We start from the raw sequence: 14,348 nt of genomic DNA, 5'->3' as shown, positions 1-14,348 counted from the left end.
AAGTCCTTGGTAGTTACCAGCTCTGTCTCGCTTTAGAATACGGCCCGTGAGTTGTGTTAATTACCTGGTAATTACAAGTGTTGTAACTGGTAAGTCTTGGTAGTTACCAGCTTTGTCTCGCTTTAGAATACGGCCCGTGAGTTGTGTTAATTACCTGGTAATTACAAGTGTTGTAGCTGGTAAGTCTCAGTAGTTACCAGCTTTGTCTCGCTTTAGAATACGGCCCGTGAGTTGTGTTAATTACCTGGTAATTACAAGTGTTGTAGCTGGTAAGTCTCGGTAGTTACCAGCTTTGTCTCGCTTTAGAATACGGCCCGTGAGTTGTGTTAATTACCTGGTAATTACAAGTGTTGTAACTGGTATGTCTGTGGGGTTGCTGTATTAATTACTGGTTAACTACAGTCATTTGTACATGAAAGTCCAGGGATGTAAATACAGATTATTTGCCTGTATGGGAAAACTTATTTAGGAGAATGTATACCAAAATGTAATAAATGTATAAATGTTTTTCTTGCTTTCTCTGTGTTTTCATCAAAATAAAGAGACACATGTGTTATTAAATGTATTACTTTTTGTTTATTCACAAAGTCATCATTATCATAAGCAACTATCATATACCAGCTATTATAACCTACATAAGCCCATTCTTAATCTATATCACTGATGGTCTAGGTCTTACCACTAAAAGTACCTAGTTACTACCACTTAAGTTACCTAAACACACCTCTGTAATTACCAGGAATGTACCACTGCAACTACATAGTAATTACCTCTGTAAGTACCAGGGATGTACCACCGTTATTACCTGTTAATTACCTCTGTAAGTACCAGGGATGTACCACCGTAATTACCTGTTAATTACCTCTGTAAGTACCAGGGATGTACCACCATAATTAATTGTTAATTACCCCTGTAAGTACCAGGGATGTACCACCGTAATTACCTGTTAATTACCTCTGTAAGTACCAGTGATGTACCACCGTAATTACCTGTTAATTACCGGGCCGTATTCTAAAGCGTTACCATAAAAAACAATGAAAAAGCAACAAAAACATGACATAAAAGCCACAAAAAGTGACATGAAAACGTGATGAAAACACAACAAAAAAAAGCTATGGAAGAGTAACAAAAACGCTTCAAAAATGTGACAAAGTTACGATCACTTTTGAAGGCTTTTTTAGATTTGGGTAATACTGAACTGGAAAAAATGCACTCGATTCAGGTGGGGGGTGAGAGGTTAATCCACATGAGCAAAAACATAAAAAAGCAAACAATCATCAATAATAAAAGCTTTAATAAAGTGCTACTGGATCCATTAAAATTAATAATTCTGCATTTTCTACCTGGTAACTGTGGCTCATAGTTGATCTCTCCGTCTCCCTCTCCCTTCCTCTCTAAACATTTTGGTGGCAGCCTAACGAGATGCTAAGCTTGTCAACAGCTTTTTAGGAGTGTGCATGTGTTTCGTTTGATCTACCTTTCATATGGTTGTACATCTGTGCTGCTGACATGACAAAGGCTCAAGCCCAGATGTGCCGGCCAGCTGTCCATGGCACCGACTCTTGTTTTTGTTTGTTTACACTTCAAGGTGGGCCACTGTATCATCTTCACGAGCAGCGATGGTGGACAGTAGCTTTGTGCCCTCTTTCTGACGCAAGCAAGAAACCAATGGCTTCTAACCGCAGCTTCATTCAGCGCTTCCCACTTCTCTGACACTTGAGCCCACAAGGGAAATGTTTGTTTGCGATAGAGCAGGGAACGTGGTTGCAGTCCTTATATGGGAATGTAGTTTGGTTAGAGCGAGTGCGTTTGCCACAGAATGAATCAGTGCTGTTACATCAGAGGTATGGGCAGGCGGGATGGGTTCACTCCCATTGGAACACACACTTCCGCTTGTGTCTGTGAGCGAGAGAGAGGGAGAGGGTGGAAGAATGGAAAGACACTGATGCCCTATTTTCAGCAACATGAAAACGTGCGGCCGATAGAGCAGCAGCGGTTTATGAATGAAACAGCTCAGAAACTAAAGCCACACCCATTGTTCTAATCAACTGTTCATATTAACAATGACATATTGTACTGTCAAATATAATAACATTATGGTATTTAGGTTTCCTATTTATTTGATTTTTTTTTTTACCAGGAAAGTCCCATTGAGATTAAGACCTGTTGTTGTTTATTGTTTTGTTTCATTGTTTAATATTTGGTGCAACCCTATGATTGATCGATTGATTGATTGACTGATCTAAACACCAACTATTAGGAATTGATCTTGGCATTCTATTACAGTGTGCATCTTGAATAGACTTGGGTGTCAAATTGCGTTCTGTCTGTTCCCAGGTACCTTCCAGGGCCAGTGGGTCGGTGGGATGCGCCATGGTTACGGCGTTAGACAGAGTGTCCCATACGGGATGGCGGCCGTCATCCGCTCCCCACTGCGCACCTCCATAAACTCCCTGAGGTCCGGTTCAGAGCAAAGCAATGGGACTGCTCTGCTGGACCGGTCCGGAGCCGTGGTTCCTGTCCCGCCCTCCGGTCACGGGACCCTCACCACAAGTGTGTCCATGTGCAGCACGGGCAGCAGTGGCAGCAGCCCCGCGGTGTCCCGAGGGGGCTTTGTCCTGACGGCCCACAGTGAGGCGGAACTGCTGAAGAGCAAGAGGAAGAGTGGCCTGTTCAGGAGGTCCATCCTGTCTGGGCTCAAACTCAGGAAGTCTGAGTCCAGGAGCTCACTGGCCTCACAGAGGTCCAAACAGAGCTCCTTCAGGAGTGAGGCCGGCATGAGCACTGTGTCGTCTGCTGCATCGGACATCAACTCCACGATCAGGTAATTGCACGGGGTAGAGCATGGTCTTTGTAGCGGCTATATCCCCTATATCTGACTGTGCTGTGTCCTGTCAAAGCTGAAAACAAACAAACATACGAAATCACACAAAATCTCAACATTTAGATAAATAATAAATACATGGACAAAGCACAAACACTGTTACCAACTATTGCCACTGATAGAAATGCACATAAAGCGTTCCACTTAAGATCATAGTCAGACCGCTCGGTTAAGTCTATGGGAGACAAAGGCTACAGATGTCCCACTTCAGTGCCTTTGGAAAGTCTCACTCCTGCAGCTCAAGGTGGTGTGAAGCCTGCAGAGTTTACTACAGAGCTGGCTGTGTGCCTGAGAGGACGTTTCCCATGGTCATGTGACCTCATGCTAATTCTAATGGATACAGGTTTATCTGCAGTTTATTGTCCCGTGAACTGAGGCTCATCTGTCTAGGGTTTAACAGTGTGATGTTTGAAGCATCAGATTGGTTTATTTTAAATTGGCCAATTAGCGCGACATTGGATGTCAAGAGTCAGCAGCAGTTCTTAACCTGCTTGTTGGCACAGGAGCCGACAGCGGCTTATTGGGACGGATTAATTATTGGCAAAGCTAATAATGAGCGCAACTTGTAGATTTGTTCACACTGACACACAGAGCTTTTGTGAAACAAAGTAAATATGTTATTCCAAATGATACAAAGATAAGGCTTTCACTTGAGCTTTAGCAATATAACAACAATTTCTGAAATACGATACACAAAGTAAAGATATCTACGTATGTGCTTTATTATAACAGGGTAATCAGTGGTAGATTTTACAAAGGAAAATTGATTAGTTACTTTTCCTAATGCTAACCTTTCTGACCTGATCCTCTGTCTGTACTTCAGTCTTGGTGATGGAGATGCAGAACTGGCGGTTGCTGACGACGATGTAGACGCCACAGCGACGGAGACCTACAGCGGAGAGTGGAAGAATGACAAGAGGACTGGATTCGGAGTGAGCCGGCGCTCCGATGGACTGCAGTACGAGGGCGAGTGGCTCAGTAACAAGCGCCACGGATACGGCTGCACCACGTTTCCCGACGGCACCAAAGAGGAAGGGAAGTACAAGCAGAACGTCCTGGTGAGCGGCAAGAGGAAGAACCTGATCCCACTCCGGGCCAGTAAAATCAGGGAGAAGGTGGACCGGGCGGTGGAGGGAGCGCAGAAGGCGGCGGACATCGCCAGGCAGAAATCGGAGATCGCTTTGTCCAGGTACTGCTTTTGCTCATCCGCCACAGGAGGCTTTGTCTATAAACTTTTCAGGAACCACCAAAATGCATAAAACAAATAGTGTAAAATATGATTGCAACTTGCCACTAATAATTTCAAACAACAAAACATTGTTAATTGAGATGAATAAAATTGACTTGAACAGTTTGGTTATTATTTGACCTAAATTTTGTTTCAAATAGAAATGATTTTAAATGCGTTTAAATGTATTTTAAAAATATTCATTGGTCATTGTTTCGTGACCCCTGGTCTACACAAAGAATTCACGTAGTCTCAAACAGTTACTGGTTATCAAGACAAGAAGGGGAGTCAAACATATGCAGATTGAGTTTCCTCATGCGAATGCAGGGACGCAACAAAGCAGAGAAAAAGATGTAATATAAGTAATATAAAGTCATTTCAATTAGAACAAAATCAAGTTACTTTTAATGGTTGGAATGAACAACTACAGAAAAGTACAGCAGTGGATCCAACCGTTTTTGTCTTGGACTTTTCACTGGTGTTGCAGTTTATTTAGAAAGTAATCATTTAATCTCTTACCGCCCACCTGAACCGAGCACGTTTTCTCCAGTTTGGCTTTACCCAAATCTTAAAGCTTAAAAAAAGCATCGAAATAGCGACGAAAACAAGGATGAAAACGCAACTAAAAAGATGAAATGAAAAGGCAGCAAAAAGAGACAAAAAAGCAATGATAAAATAACAAAAAAGGACAAAACATGACAAAAAAGCAACAAAAAAGAGACAAAGATGCTCACTTTTGTAGGTCTTACCTTTCAAATGAGGCATATAATGTTACTCTCCAGTTGGGAAGCTTTTAGATTTGAGTAATACCGAACTGGAGAAAATGCTCTTTGTTCAGGCTAAAGAGGTTAAAGAGGTTAAGAGACAAAATAAACCTAAAATGCCCCAAAACTGCAAAATATGGCTTTTCCTTTCAAAATATAAATCATTCCAAGTACCCCCTTCCAGGTCCCCGTACCTCTGGTTGGGAAACACTGGTATCACGATCTCATTAGTCTTTACATACAGTATTATTGCCTCAGTCTTCTTTACTAGTGCGTGGACAGGATGGAAGGACGTGGACCTCGAGGATGGGTTTAATTGAGATCAATGACAGATTAATTCAGGATTACGGTGAAGGTGAACGGGGGGTTAAGAGGGTTGTGTCCCAAGCACTGAACTTTATTTAAACAAGCCAGTCACATCAGGACAGTAATATAGCGCAGTCTGTGTTGATTATCCGCTCTGACCCTGAAGTCGAAATGAATGAGCTGTTGTGGGAGTTGTAGTCATGGACACATTGATACCGCTCCCTTATCGGGACACACAAAAGTAGGTCTATAACCCAATTTGCTCCCAGGAACCAGGTCATTAGGCTGTGTTGACTGTGCTGCGTCATTTGTAACTATGTCCAATATTGTCTGAACTTGTGGGTCAGGCTCAGTGGATCTGCTAAATTACAGTGTTGTTTCTCAGTCCCCGTGCCAGCTCTAATCTCTTGTCGATATGTTTGTTACGTATGTGGTGGTCATGCAATGGGACTTATCTTCTACAATTGTTTCGTGTCGTTGGTGTTTTACAGTTGTTTGCTATTTGTGACTGCAGAAAGTGTGTTTGTTAAGGGAACTGGCTACATATTTTAAATGTGGGCTTTTCTGTCTGTTTATCAACTTTATCAACTTGCAGCTCCGAAGCATTTTCATGAGTCGTGTTGCGTATGGCAAGAGCACACACTTGGGATCTTAATTTCCGTACATTCTTTTCTATGGAGAACTGCGATCAATTTGAACATGTAGTCCTGGTTTACTCCTGGTTTAGTCATGAATTAGACCTCGTTAAGCTCTGGTTTAGTTCTCACATTCACAGGAAATACAGTGGGAGGAAAATGTACGCTTTGGAATTTCTCACATTTCTGCTTAAATTGTTCAAAAAATATGGTCTGATCTTCATCAAACTCATAAGAATGAGTAAACAGTGTCTGCTTAAACTAATGCCATCCTAACATTTACATTGTATCATCTTTCTAATGGCCATAACATGTCAACATGCACAGGACAGGGAGGAAAAAGTAAGTGAACCCAGGAATTTTTTAAAGAGGAATTGTTCAAGATTCATCCTGATTGTTGAAGCAAGCAGACACTGTTTACTCATTGTTATGATTTTGATGAAGATCAGACCACATTTTATGACCAATTTAGGCAAAAATGTGAGAAATTCCAAAGCGTTCACATACTTTTCTCTCCCACTTTATTTACTGTGAGAACTAAACCAGAATTAAATTGGACCAAAGCAGAACTTTACCACCTGGATAGATAGCTTCTCTAAATAGTTTCATGTCACGTGACTCTCAAACCATTGGTTTTAGATATAATATTTTTAACTTCTGAACTGAACGTTAGTGCCATTTTCACATTGTAATTTTGCACATATTCCGCATTTTGTGACTTGTTTTGTGCGCGCACTGATGGATGAGTTTTTAAAGCTACTCCTGCCATTTTAAATTGCCCATAGGGACATATACAGATATTCTATTTCTTGTGATGCTATTGTTTCATGGAAAAGTAAGCTGTGCGTTGGTGTCGGCCTCTGAAATGACAGTAAGGCATTTGGTCCACAATGGTTTCAGGCAAAGTGCAGAGTGTCACGCACACAGGCAGCCGTGTACAGCGCAGCGCATGAGAAAGGAAACTTGAGCTGAATCAGTGAAGATCCAATCCTATTAGTCCCAATGGCCTCCGACGGCGCTAGGGAAACAGTGCTGCTGCAGCTCACCTAAAACATGCAACACTCAGCTCACATAAACACAATCGAGAAAAGGAGCAGGAATAATACTGCAGTCATGTTTCACTGTACTGTATGTGTAACAAACGTGTACTTGTGTTGAGTGGTGACTACAGCGGTGAACCTTCTCTATGAATATTCTATTCTGTCAGCAGTTCATGCCCTGAGAAATGCACGTAAAAATGTAACCCAAATATTTTGGTCCGCACCGGTCAGGACAAGGCAGGACAGTCCCAACACAGCAGGTATTTCCTGGTGGGCCTCCCTTAGGGAACTTTAGAGGTAACACATCAAGCATAATACTGAGTAAAGACTGAGTACTGAGTTTTTATAAATCTCATCCACATTTGACCATGAGGTTGTGTGTTTGTGCTGCATTAGACTGGTCTGTTAGCAAGAAGATATACAGAGCTTAGTCACGTGATAACACTTTGTTCTCTGGAGGACGCTTAATTATTTTGAATCCTTTGTGGGAGTGGAAGACAAGGTCAACTGCAACCACATCTCAGAGATGGGGCGAGACCGTTTAGAGACGGTTGGGAATATATTTACCCACAACTCTTTGTGTTCTGGGCACTGTTGTGTACTATCTGCTGCTAAATATAGATACAGATCTTTTGGAAGCGCATTGGATCAAATTATCAGCAAGTCTAAGTCAAACATATGTCCATGTTCTTTCTCTTGTAATTTAAAATATAACAGAGGATCCCATGGGGTAGGGCTGGCCAATGTGGCAGAACAATAATAAGAATTATTTTTACATCTCGATTTTTGATTCAGTTTTTTCATGACAAAAACAAATAAATAGCTTTTACTCTTATGCTTTGGCTAATTAACACAGATCTTTACATAAACCACATATTAAACAGAAGATCAGTCACTCCAGTTCTTTTTAACACAGATGAAATATTCAGTTTTATTCCAAACTTCAAACCCGGTGCTCCTGCTATTGCCACAGAATTGACTTTAGACAATTAAAATTACATCCGGCCATAGTTGAGATTGTGATTTCGATGACGTATTGATTGCACAGCTGCAATTGAGGAGATCTGTCCAAAACAAAAGGACCAAACAGTCCGAGACGATGTAGTAGAGGAACAGCTACCGTGCCACTGTCTAATCGGATCAAGGCCCTGTAAGCACCTCCATTGTCTCCGTCATTACTCCAGCAGCCGAGGAGGAAGCATGATTCATACCTGGACACGAGCTTTTCCGGTTTGTATCCCTCTAACGTCTGTTCACGGGGCTTTAGGCTCCAGGATCAAACCGGGTGAAGACGCTGCTGCGAACTGGAGCATCCACTCTGAGTCACCACTGTTTATCGGCCTTGAGCAAACAGCCGGACGCCACATCGGTTACAGTGGCACAAGGGGAAACAAGCAACATGCAGCTTCTATACAAAACTCTGAAACAACCGACCACTACCAGAGCCATCACAATAACACATTTGAAGTGCTTTATTTAGATGCAGCAGACAGTGTTGCCATTAATGGTCAAATAGACAGGTGGTTCTCAACTGGCAGAGTGAGCCCCAAAAGTAGATCCCTAACCCTTTTATCCACTTTATCCGCAAAAGAGCAACACACTCGGGTCATATGACTGCTGCTAAATTGTTTTGATCATGAATTTAGGTTTATAGGCTCATTCAATGAAAGAAACACAGTATTTTACACCATGAGATTCAGAATAATTAAACATAATGTTAAGACTTGCATATTGACTTGTATATTTTCACTATTCAACCATTAAAGGTGCATTATGCAACTTTTTATTTGAACATTGATATTTGTGAACTTGTAATCCAGTGGCTGTATGAGCACATCAGCATGGCGCCTTTACTTTCCATCACAGTGGTCTCTAGGACACACCAGGATCAATTGTTTGGAAGGTTTTCACTGCTGACGAACCCTCTTACCACAAAACAATTGTTCCTGGAGTGTTGTAGAGACCACCGTGATCAAAAGTAAAGGTGCTAATCATACAGCCAAATATGCACAATCAACAGCTTCTTTTTCTTTGCATAAAAATTGCATAATGTACCTTTAAAGCTCACGTTGGGGCAGTTTGAACGGGCGGGCCTAAAGCGCACAGATTGTCAGTGAAATAAACCAATCAGCAATTAGCGGACGTGACGACAGCTGCAGTCCAATTCACAAATATGAACTGACTATAAACTGACGAGAAGGCGGAGACAAAGTCCTCGACTCCTTCATCCATCATTAGTTTTGGCAACAACTTCTGCGCGTGCCACTGTTGATATAAGTACAACATAGCAGCGCAGCGAGCGACGAAACCATGTCTGCTCCCTGTGATGGTCGTGATTGGTTCGACCTCAGCCGCCAATCAATGTTCTTTTGCGCCGAAAAGAAGTGTGGGTGTGGTTTTACGTAAGGGATAATGCACGGCTTGGTGTCCATTATCAGAAATAAGTGGCCAACGCGGAGGCGTGAACTCTCCGACGCGAACACCATGGTCCTGCGAACTGAAACTGTTCATTGGGGCCTGTTTGCTTCTTTTTTTAAGTCCTGGGCAGGAGTTATTTCACTTTTTAATGTGTTTGACCTGAAGCTAGTTCCAGCTCAATTGTTTATCATTGTTATGGAAACAGCTGGACTAGGTGTACGTTATCACTTTTTTAGTTTTTAACGAACACCCTACAGCCAATCAGAATCGAGTATTCACCCAGACCATGGCTAATGTTGTTCTGCAGATACATTGCTTGTTAACAACATATTACCCACTGCAAATTAAAACACATGATATAAAGGAATATAGCAGTTATTGTGTCATTCATTGTGCCCAACAACAATCGAAATGTTATTTGTGGCTGAAATCTGATATATAGATGAGTTTGTGCTGTAACCTTATGCGTTTATGATTCATATCTACCTCCTCTGTGCACCACTTTAGCCTGCACTGCCCGTTTTGCACATTTGCAAGTGCTCACAGGCCCTCGGTGTCCCTTGTTACATTATAACAGTCTTACAAGCTTTTCTTTATAGCAGTGGTCCTCAACCCACCTTCAATCTATCACGACAAGCGGTGAAACGAATAATAACACTCTGTCCAGCTCAGAATGCAGTGTTTCCTCTCGTATTTCTATAACACTGACTAACAAAAGCTATCTAAACAATTCATCTTTACAGTCCCATGACCCTCTTAAATGGCCTTGTCTTCACCCGATAACTCTGTCGCTAAGTTCCTCGTTCCTCCTTCATCATGCTCAATTAGTGAAAAATGACAAAAGTATCCACCATCACATATAAGAATTAACAGTTGTTTAGTGTTCATTGGACCCCAAAGTGTGTCCAGTGTTCCCCTTGTCACCGCGTCCTCTGCCCCTCCTGAATCCTTCGCTCTGGTTTTCCGCGGCTGATCCGGCGGCTGTTGTATAATCAAAACTCTTTGAAGGGGGCCGCTCTTCTCTCTCGGGCCGCTGACTCATCCAGAAACAGGTGGTTCCCGGGAAACAACGCGTAGAGGACAGGAAGTTGTACATGGGAGTTTGACGTTGTGTAAGGCGAACGCAGCGAGGATCAAAGTGGAGCGAGATGAATATAATATGATTTACTTTCTTGCTACTTCTTGGCGTCTTTCTTCCCTGCCAGTGGGGTGCTTCCTCAATAATGCAATCGGTCAAAAGCAAGCTTGGCTGTCCTCCATCGCCTCGCGCACAAAGTGAAATGAGTGGAATAGAGTTTGGGATGGGATTGGACAATATTGGATGTTGCCATGGAAATCCACAATGTTAGGAGGTAGCGGCAAACATTGTCCATGGCTAGCATTAGCTAAAACAACTTAAAAACTAAAGAAAGGGGCCTTGGAAGAACTCTGTTAGCAGCCGCGTTACTATTGATATGGTATTAATGTAATAAAAGAGACCATGAGAGTAATGTTTTGGGGCAACAGGGCAATGACTTTTATTTCAGTGCCTCTGTATGTGAAGTCTGAGGCTTAGTTTTCTGTTATTTTTCTGCTCTATACCCAGCGGACACCTAAAGCATAAAGTAGAGCCTGGCTCAAGCTCTCACAGCAGTTTGCTGGTAAAGTGCAGAGACAAACAGAGCACCACCAAGGCAGTAGGTACAGAGGAGAAAATCAATAGGCATCGACATGCAACACTGCATCAAGACAGTAACAGCCCAGAGAGAGGGCGCTCGAGCAGAGACTGAGGTGGAGGCAAATGGAACATGAAGTTGTATTGAAATTGAGAGAAAGGACATGTTTTATAAAAGCAAAAAGACAGAGCATGGAGGAGATAAAAGTGTGAAGAGATAAAGAAGCAATTAGAGGAAGACCAGTGTGAAAGTGGGTGCACTAGACGTATACATAAAGAGCCAGGGGAGATTTGAAAAGGACTCCGCAATGGAGCGGTTTCACGGAGGAGGATATGTTTAATGGATTATTTTATAAGGTTTCCACACAGATAATGAGGCTGGCTTCATACTTCATGCTGAAGAATATCTGGCTGTTTCTTTGTTTTTATTGTGAGACCATATAAACTGCAGCCTGTCAGTGCCTACTCGCTGATAGTGTGTAGGCTCAGGTGTCTGGGTTATAATGGATTGACCCTTGACCCTTGGACTGTAGCAACACACAAGTTGAAACCAATGAACAGGAGTGTGTGTACTGCAGTGAACTGGTAGGTGTTACTGAATAGATTCATAGTGTTTGGATATCACAAACTGAAAGGCTTACACAATGACAGTGCTTTAGGACACACAAGTTTCACACATATTACCTTTCCTGTTTAACAAGGAAGCTCTCAGTCGTGCATGAGTTGGCCATTGCACACAAAGGTTCTCGAACTGTTATTTTGGACGTTTTGCCTCTCGAGCAAGAACAGCCACACTAATGATATCTAGCCAGAGGCGGACTTTTAAAGACCATGTGTGGTGGGGTTTATTTATACTAGTAGCACCCATCTTTGTCCAAAAGGCTACTTTCAGCCCATTCAGAAACAAAAGAGTAACATTCATTGTGTGATCAAGTGCCTTCGACCTTTTCATCTTTCATGTAATAAAGACCGATAATATGTTTTACATATTGACTGTATGTCTCTCTGTCTCTCCTTTGTGTGCCAGGACATCGCATGCACAGGGTAAAGCAGAGGCAGCAGTGGCAGCAGCTCAGAAAGCCCAAGAAGAGAGTCGAATGGCCAGAGTCATTGCCAAACAGTTTTCCCCTTCGTTCCAGCACCCAGGAAACGGTGAGAGCTTTGCAACAACATCAAAATGTTGCTTTTTGTTGCCTCTGTTTAACATAGTCAATAAAGAATAATGCAAATGTTTCTCGTGGCTATAGATTTACTGAAATAATAAATGTGTCAAGCAATGATTTAGGAATATCTTTAAAACTGGGTGCAACTGATATAATCCACAATGAGACAGAAATAAACACAGTATAGTGAACACATTTCCAAACTAAATGACATGTACTTGTTCATTTATAGCCAGCTGAGGTCCATGTCCACACGTGTAAGCACAGACACGCTCACACAGAGCATGTGTATGTTTATAAAGGTCACTGTCCACATCCCTCCAACTTTACATTGGAAACTGTGTCAGTCACACCTGTAAAACGCTGCAGGTCATCAACAGGACTCTGACCCCCCCTGAGAGCTGTAATATCTTTTCCCCCACGCAGTAATTATTATGACAGTGAAACTTATGCAGCAAGAAACTTATGCAGCATAGTAGCAAACATTCAAACTCGGCTGTGCTTTCTGATAAGGACAAATATTATACAGTGTCAGTGAAATACAGCCAACAACTAAAAATGCAACACAAAAATATTAAATGAAGAGAAAAGGCATCTATAAATGTGACCTAACTCTTGCTACTTGGAAAGGGCTGGTAACTCTGTAGTTCGGGTTACAAGCGACCGTCCCAACACGTCATCCTGCTTGTTTCTGTTATGACAAACATTCACACTCTTCTGGTCCTTTCCAGGCATGGAGGTGCAGCGTCCCAAGCGGCAGGTGTCCAGTGAGATGGAGGGCGAGGGCCTATCGAGCAGCGCTGGCACCGCTGACAGCCCGGACATTTATGTGAAGAGCGTCGCCTCAGACGACCCTTCGAACGACGCAGTGACTCCTGACCTCAGCCCACCTTCCTCCTCCCCGCCCCACACCCCTCCTCCTCCCACACGCCCGTCCCAGCGCAGTAAAAGTGCCCGCTTCCACCGACAGATCGCTGTGGACCACGGGGACAAGGCTAAGGAAGGGGCTAATGAGAAGGCAGGTAACGGGCAGACGGAGATTCAGGTGTTAATAGAAGGAGGGGGGGAGAATGGGAAAACAAACGAGTATAACAGGGCGAACAGCTGGAGCGAGGACAAACGCAAAGTGGCTCTGTCCAAAGATAAGGCCGTCAGTGGACGCGTGGTGAACAGGACCAACGGACATAACAAAACACTCTTCTTCCAATCCCAAATCTCGAGATCACGGCTTGTCCAATCACAGACAGGTGCGGCAGGAGCGGTGGTTGGAGTCGTCCTCCTCTGCTTCTTGGACGTCCGGCGGACACAGGGGCAGGGGCGGCCGTCTCCTGGAGCAAGATGAGGAAAAAATCAGCAACTATGAAATGGAGATGAAGCCTTTACAACCCAGAGACTCAACTGCCCACAAGCCCCACGGGCACGCGGAGGACAGGCACCCTCACAACGAAGGCCCGCTCACATACTGTCCAGCGACACAGGCATAAGAACCGGGAGACCAGGGAGGGCAGAGAGGCTCGGGACGCGGGGAAAGAGTCCAAACAGGACAATGCACACACTGGGGACAAGATGGACTCGAGGCCTCTACGGAGGGACCTCACCCTCTCACCTCCGCTCAAGTCCTCCCCCATCACACCAGAGCAAGACCTCAGCATCGCGCAGACAAAAGGCACCACGGTAAGTCGTTCTAGAGGTGTATAATCAAACAAACAAATCAAACAAACAAATTCTACTTACTTGTGGATAGTTTGAGATTGTTCTTTCCCGTGGCCCAATTATTCGAACTGTACACACGTCTTCTGTGTCTCACATGAACGTTTCTGCTCCGCTGTTTTCATTTACTGCTAATTGTAGGGTCGCTGTGGCTGGTTCAGGAGGTGCCTATGATCATGCTGTGATCGGTGACACTAATGAGTTCTGTCATTAGTGAAAGTAGCACCACACACAGAGGGAACACAGCAATTGAGCCACACAGTCAGCTGCTTTTTGTTGTTTTTCATCAGTCAGCACCATCAGCCTCACCATCGGCCAATGGCTATGGATCCCGCTCACCTCGAAACCCGCCCTGTGTTCCGGAAGTAAATGTTCCATTATTTTATCATTTTAATCAATGGCATAGACGCACGACTGCTCTGATGTGCGGGGAGTTGTTCGTGTCGCTGTGACGGCAACCTCCGCTTCCTGGTCTGAAGGTTCTCTAACGTGCGTATATTATAGATATTTGAATAATTGGGGTGTGGAGAAGGGATCAGGAGAGCT

At 43.4% G+C, this 14,348-nt stretch overlaps 1 protein-coding gene across 1 annotated transcript in view; it reads left to right on the top strand.

Annotated features, from left to right (window-relative positions):
• Window positions 1–14,348, top strand: part of jph3b (junctophilin 3b) — a 35,649-nt gene that overhangs the window by 20,112 nt on the left and 1,189 nt on the right. The window contains 6 exon segments of the mRNA XM_079567507.1: window positions 2,338–2,824; window positions 3,708–4,073; window positions 11,957–12,081; window positions 12,824–13,281; window positions 13,283–13,543; window positions 13,545–13,766. Coding sequence (XP_079423633.1) covers window positions 2,338–2,824; window positions 3,708–4,073; window positions 11,957–12,081; window positions 12,824–13,281; window positions 13,283–13,543; window positions 13,545–13,766 — 1,919 coding nt within the window.

This window comes from Gobius niger (genome assembly GCF_951799975.1).
Source record: "Gobius niger genome assembly, chromosome: 12".
In the NCBI taxonomy this organism is placed as follows: domain Eukaryota; kingdom Metazoa; phylum Chordata; class Actinopteri; order Gobiiformes; family Gobiidae; genus Gobius; species Gobius niger.
The sequence above is the reverse complement of the archived record's forward strand: the minus strand, read 5'-3'. Positions and strand labels throughout refer to the sequence as shown.